Source organism: Gekko japonicus, unplaced genomic scaffold, assembly GCF_001447785.1.
Source record: "Gekko japonicus isolate JY-2015 unplaced genomic scaffold, Gekko_japonicus_V1.1 scaffold206, whole genome shotgun sequence".
Classification (NCBI taxonomy): domain Eukaryota; kingdom Metazoa; phylum Chordata; class Lepidosauria; order Squamata; family Gekkonidae; genus Gekko; species Gekko japonicus.
Genome location: NW_015160842.1, coordinates 260,122 through 266,802, shown reverse-complemented (window position 1 = coordinate 266,802; position 6,681 = coordinate 260,122). Strand labels below are relative to the sequence as shown.

At 43.2% G+C, this 6,681-nt stretch overlaps 1 protein-coding gene across 1 annotated transcript in view; it reads left to right on the top strand.

The window, feature by feature from the left end:
• The window catches only part of WDR41 (WD repeat domain 41), a 27,067-nt gene extending 23,404 nt beyond the window's left edge, over nt 1-3,663 (top strand). Inside the window, exons 12-13 of the mRNA XM_015419480.1 lie at nt 923-1,056; nt 3,209-3,663. Coding sequence (XP_015274966.1) covers nt 923-1,056; nt 3,209-3,361 — 287 coding nt within the window. The 3' untranslated portion in view covers nt 3,362-3,663. The remainder of the gene's footprint in view (nt 1-922; nt 1,057-3,208) is intronic.
• The last annotated feature ends 3,018 nt before the right edge of the window (nt 3,664-6,681 follow it).

Sequence of the window (6,681 nt, the reverse complement as noted above, 5' to 3'; positions counted from 1 at the left end):
TGCCGCCACTTTTAAGGCAAAGCGAAACCAGCCCTGCCACCAGCGTATGCAACCCCCCCTCCCCTCCCCGCCTGGAGGGGCTCCGCGCCCTTTTGCGCCTGGCATCACCTACCCACCCCGCCCCCCGCCGCCCCCAGCCCCCAAACTCGCATTCCTTCCTGCGGGGCGGCCTGGCAGGTCACAAGCGCCCCTCCGGGCAAGGACGCGGCTGCAATCCCTACGCGGGGCGGCAGCTCTGCTGGCTCCCCCTTCGGCACCCGCTCCCTGAGGAAGCCGCGATGCTCCCTGAGAAGGAAGGTCTGTGGTGGGGATCATCAGGGCCTGCCCTGGGGAGGAGTGATTGGCGGAGGAAGGGGAGTGTGGGTCCCGCAGAAGAGCCACATCTAGAGGCGGGGAATGTAGGCGCCGCGAGGGGGTGCGGCACATTGGGACGGCACCCTGCACGTGGGAGATAGGGTCCTCTTGATCAACGGGATAGACATCCAGGCAAGCACCGCAACCCTAGAGTCAGATTCGACTGGCTTTCGAGCAAGGGAACCTTTACCTTTAAAGGTAAGAGGGGGTGCTTTGCGCATGCGTGAAGCTCGCCATTCTCTGGATGGCTGCCTATGCGCATGTGCAAACTGAGGTGTTTTTTTTTTAAAGCTGATGCCCACCGTGTGTGAACGGGCATACAGCGATGGGATCCGCAGACAGGAGGTTAGTGTGATCGCGTTTCAGCCGGCATAAACTGCACCGGTTGAAACCGGTGCAGTTTATGCCAGCTGAAACGCCCCGTCTGAACGCACCCCTAGTGTACTGCTCCTAGTATTTTGAATTCAGTTCATTTGGGCAGATCTAAGTATGTCCAGTCTGACACACAGTCCTTTTGTTTTTAGGTAGTTTTGGCTAAGTCTAATGTGTGACATAATTTGTGTTCTAGGTTTTTTTGGTATTTGGGGATTTGGAAGGGCAACCAAGCAAGCCAACAACACAGCTAAAAAGGCACCAGAGAGCACCACTGTTTATTCTTTGGATCTTACTGGGGATTTGATTGGTCACTCATCAGCTGTGCAGGTTTGTTGGAAATGGGGATAGTAAATGGTGAATGCCAGCATTCTTTTAATTGGAGGGTTGTCACTCTGTGTAGGACAAGGGGAAAAGAATGTGATTTCTGAATATGATTTCTGACACTCTCTCCTTGGTGTATATTGACAGCTGTCACTGTGGCTTCAAAAGTTTAATCATAATAGATCCAGATTTTGGTATGTAACCTAGAATCTTTTGATTAGAGAAACTTATAGCAGAACATATATTTTATATCTGCATTTCTGTGTATAAGAAGCCTCTGTAGAAGGAATTAGGATGCAATAAGAATGGAATGTTATTTAGAAGTTGCAAGGCCGCCGAGAGCAAAGTTTAATGTGATTCACAGCCCTTATCAGATAGCTCTCCACATGCGAGGCCAGGAAGGACCCAGTGTTCTCTAATGTTCCCAGTGTTCTGAAGATAAGGTAAACAAGTGTAATTACTGACACTACTGAGAGATGCACTGAGTCAAATGATGCTTGTATGATGTTAACTGCTTGGTACCAATTAGAGATTCTTTAATGTGTAAACTATATGTGATGTCATTTGGGGTATAAGACCTTCTGCCCTTCCTGGTTATGGGAGAATACAGTTTTGGAACTGCTAAGGCATTCAGCCCTGTATTTCCTGTTTCAATGCATTAAACAGATATTCATCTAACTCGTTGGACTCCAACTGTGTGTTTCCAATTCGGCACGGGAGCACGCAGGCACAGATTTGTGCATCACTCTGCAGTAACCCAAAAAGGTGCTAGACAATGGACATAGATGAGTTGAGAGAGTAGAAGAGAACTGAAAGATTATGGGGACAGTGTTGGGAGGGGGAGCGGGGGGGGGGAAGGCAAGAGCAAGAAAGAGTGGTGAACCAGAGACAGCAGGCAGAGGAAGTGCAGGTGGGTGAGAGATCAGGTTGGAAAGACAGAAGGATTGGAAGAAGAAAAAGAGCGAGGAAATGAAGGGAAAACTAGAGCCAAGGGAGGGAAACAAGCAGAGATGAAACAAGGGGGCAGCTGGGGGAGGGAGAAAATGCCTCTTTTTTTCCCTTGAGTCCTTGCTATTCTCTTTCCTCTTGTTTTATTATAAATTTGCACAGAATTCTCCACTGCTGTATTGCAGCTCTTTATTGCCAAGACTGTTAATTGCAGGTTTTTCCATAGAGGTTTATGGAGTGTAAATGTAAAAAAACACAAACAAAGCAAACCTAAGTTGATTGAAACCAACTATTAGAGACAAGAGCGATGCATTATTTATAGTTCTGCTTAAAAAGTTGAATAGAAATGTTAAACCTTTCTGATTAAAACGTAAAATTGGCCTTGCTACATAAGCATACCCATATCCTCTTTACTTAGATATTTTGTCATGTAGTATGCAGAGTTTGGAATAAAATCTAAAGGAGTGCACAATTAAGCCAGTGTGTCCAGGCAGGCTTCTCCCTTGTGTTTCTTGAACATCCTTCCCCCATGTCATATGCCAGCCCCCTTTTGAAACTGAGGAAAGTTCTAATATAAATTGGGTTATGTTGTAGTGGTCTTCTGTTCAAAGAAATGTCAAAACCCCTGTAGAGTCTGCCCAAGCCTTTTGGAAATGTAAAGTAGTTATTTTGCATCTGGGCTGTATTGTTCTTGAATATTTCTTAAATGATGATTCACTAGATACTAGGGGCGCAGAGTTGAACACTTTGCTGCTTTGATCTATACTATTCCATAACTGCACCTCTTGATGCCTCCCAGGTTCTTTGGAGCCTTTGAACCAAGCCCACTCAATTTTGTGTTCATGGAAAAGGTTCTTAAGGAACTTTGGCTATATATAAAAGCTTAAGTCTAGAGAGCCACTTGTAGAATGCCACTTCCAGAACGAATCTTCGCTGCTTCACCCCCCTTATTGCAGCCTCCCCCACCACTAAAAAAGCAGCCCTTTCAGGTTTGTGGACTTCTGGGGATGCCACAGGATGCAGTTTACTGCACTGTACTACAGTGAGACGTGTAAATTCCTCCATGAGAAGATAGGGTGTGGATCAAACCTCATGTTATCTTGAACTTGCCATTTTGTGCATATATGAATTACCTACTTTGACCAACTTTTTATAGTGCTGAACAAGGCCAATTGATTATATTATGTTAATAATGTGGTTTTCATTGCAGATGTTCCTCTATTTCGGTGAACATGGTCTGGCAACGTGCTCTGCTGATCATCTCATTATTTTTTGGAAAGATGGAGAACAAGAGTCTAGACTGCGTAGCTTAATGTTATTTCATAAATTAGAACAAAGTGAAGATTTGCAGCTTGGGATCTGAGATGACTTAACAAGAGATAAAAGTACATATGAAACACAAGTTATTTACAATTCTATGCAGAGTAACTCCAGTCTAAGCAATTTGATTTCTCTGCATAGCGTTCAAATGTTAAAATCTCAAATGCTGAATATAAGTTTGTATTGTATATCTTGACTCCTTAAAATCCTTATGATTAAATATGTTTTGTTGTCATTGGATCTGTAGTTGGTATTAATATACAGGTAGATTCGTTTATCCCTCTCAATCATTGTCTTCTGGCAGCAGGTGAAGCCCTTTCTGTTTCATCTGGTATACTTTTACTGATCCTCTTTCTTGTTTAATTGCTGTTTTTATACACATAAACACATTTATATACAGTTGATTAAAAGTTGTTTTTAATGTCTTTTTAATTGTACACCACACTGAGGGTCCTAATTGAGCAAAAAGGCGGCATACATGTTTTAAATAAAATAAATGTGTCAGGTATGAATCCCAAGATCTGAAGAAAAAGTTAGGGAGAGGTCCAAACACAGTCAATCCATGTCTTCTGGATCAGTGAGCATGTCTTCTGGATTGCTGGGCCTATCCTCAACATGTACCCTAGAGTCACATCTTCAATATGGCCTATCACTTCCAGTCTGTTAAGTAAGCTGTAATTTTAAGTCTAAGGAAGATTGTTTAGTGGTTTTGAGAATTTTCTTCCATTGTGAGGCTTGGATTTGAATTGCAATCCCATTACCCAGAGAAGGGGAGGGGGCAGTGAAGGCGAGGACAGCTTTACAACAACCCGCCAATAATACAATGACACACAGAATAAAATGTGGAATAAAATGGCCACAACTTTTTATTGGTTACAGCTGCCAGAAGCCTTGGCATGGTATGGGTCCACCCGAATCCTGGCATTGACTGACATCAGAGAAAGAAGTGGGCTGCAAAAATCATTAGTCTCCAAGTGCTGAAAGCCTCAAATCCAAAATGTGTGATCAGAATAAGATCTGTATGAAGTCAGCTAGCAGGAACCAACATCCAGGCTTTAAACTTCAGCACCTTCCTCACTTCTTCTGAATCTGCTCCTTTCTTTCCATCACGCATACAAACATTACATGCACTTTCCAATGTGGAGCTAAGAGCAGCTTTTAAAAGTCTTGTTCTACATGTATATATTCTCTGAAATGTCTGGATTCGTGTCTTTTAAAACAATTGCTGACACATCCATATTTCTTTTCTTTTTGCAACAATGAGGGCTAGAAACATAATTTTGTCATAACATGTCCAGTCTAAACCAAGGAGATCAGGGTTTAAGTCATAACTTAACCATGAAGCATCCTGGGTTGCTTTGGATAATTGCAGTCTCTCAGCATCAGGTACCTCACCGGATTGTTGAGAAGATAAAAGGGGAGGAACCACATACACCAGGCTGAGTGTCTTGGTGAAAGGGGGGGATAAAAATGTAAAACAAAATTAATACATGAATCATGGCAAAAAGGTATATCTGCTTTCAGTCTGCAAATATGTCAAGAGCTTGTATGTATCTTTGTTGAAAAAGCCAAGTAAAGATGTTCATACGACTCATATTTTGAGGAAAAGGTGATTAGTGATAGATACAGAGGGACTATTAAGAATTTTGGTGGTCAGCATCAATGCTGACCCCAGTATATTACTTTCAGTGGACCATGCCCAAGACTAGACAAGATTTCTTCAAAGTTGGCATGTGCCACAATTGCACTATTTAGCTTACCTTCTATACAGGAACGGAAAAAATATAAGTGGAGTTGAAGAAAGTGGCTCCATATGGTGTTTTTTTAATAAGAGTTTAAAAATTAGGGAGAATAATAATAGAGCAGTACAGGTGGGGACCTGTGAGAAACTCACAGGGAAACGCCAACATTGTCTTCTGACATATCTATATCCAAGTAGCTTTCCGTATCCTTTCCTCCTACTGCCACCTCTTCCATCTCCTTTTCACATCCTACTTCTTTTCTTCCTCTTGCCCCTTCTTCCCTCAGTCCGCCCTCCCCCCTTCTCACCATTCTGCTTGCCCATCCATCCCTTTCTTGCCACTTTGCAGGGGGGGGAGAGAGCACTGCCAGCCCTCGGGCTTCCTGAGAACATCTAGACACAGTACTAGACCAATAACAAAGTTGCAGGGTAGAAACCATGGAAAATGCCTTATAACAAACAAAGGGAGAAGAAAGGGAAATGATGATCAGATTCAAAAAGGAGCTGAAAAAAGGCAAAACTACAGGGAAAGTTACAACACAGCACACAGACTTTCAAATAAAAAGCAATAAAGCTGATATAACTCAGCTCAGTACACGCTACTGAGGCTGTAGCAGGTTACTCAGAGCATGTGCAGAATTCCTTGCTGTGACAAGATGAGGAGTCCTAAGCCCAAACCAACCTCCTGTGGACTCCAATTTCCACTTAAGACAATGAAAAATCCCAAATGCCCAGTTATGTATGGTCACTGGAATCTGAGCTAAATCAGTCTCCTCTCTTAACAGTGACAAGCTGATTTCACCAATCCAATGCAGAGCACTTCTCTGAGATCAGAGGTAATGTTACCAATCAGAAAATTATCAAATATAGTCCCATCCCCTAAAGCACTTGGTAATGGCTCTGAACTTCCATGACAAATACCAAACGGGATTGTCCTTTGTACACAAGGGATTGTCTGGCAGGATGGTCCAGTGTGGAATGGAAATAAAGGGGTTATTCTAATATAAACAATAGGTGTGAACCCGATGCTCTAGGTCAGGGGTGTCAAACTCATTTGTTATTAGGGCCGGATTTGACATAAATGAGACCTTGTTGGGCTGGGTCATGTGTGACAATAAATATAATGCCAGGTAGTGGAGATAGATGAGAAGGCACCATGACACAGACTGAGGGCTATGTGTTTGTCTACAAAACTAGTCTTCCTCAGTGGTCAGTATCAACCTACTATCTGGGAAGTTTAAATTCAAAATCTCCAAAGGAAATGTGCTGGGTGAACTTGGTCTGGACACACACTCTCAGCCTAATCCACCTCACTGGCTTGTTGTTCTGCATCTTGTTGTTATTCTGCATCTAAATAGTTCACATGGATTTCCTACTGAGAGATTGCATCATGAGGGCGTGAATACAGTGAAAAGGGGGAGGGAACCCAGTTGCACCCAGGAGAGCCACAGCATAACAAGCCGAACAAAACACACACACTGTAGCAAGGCACACAAAAGCTCATACCTTGGATAAAACTTTGTTAGTCTTAAAGGTTGTTTGTATTTCTCCCGTGCGATTGACGCAGTCAAGCAAAGCAAGCTCTCCCTCCTTCCCTTCAGGGAGGAGCCTCATCCAATGGA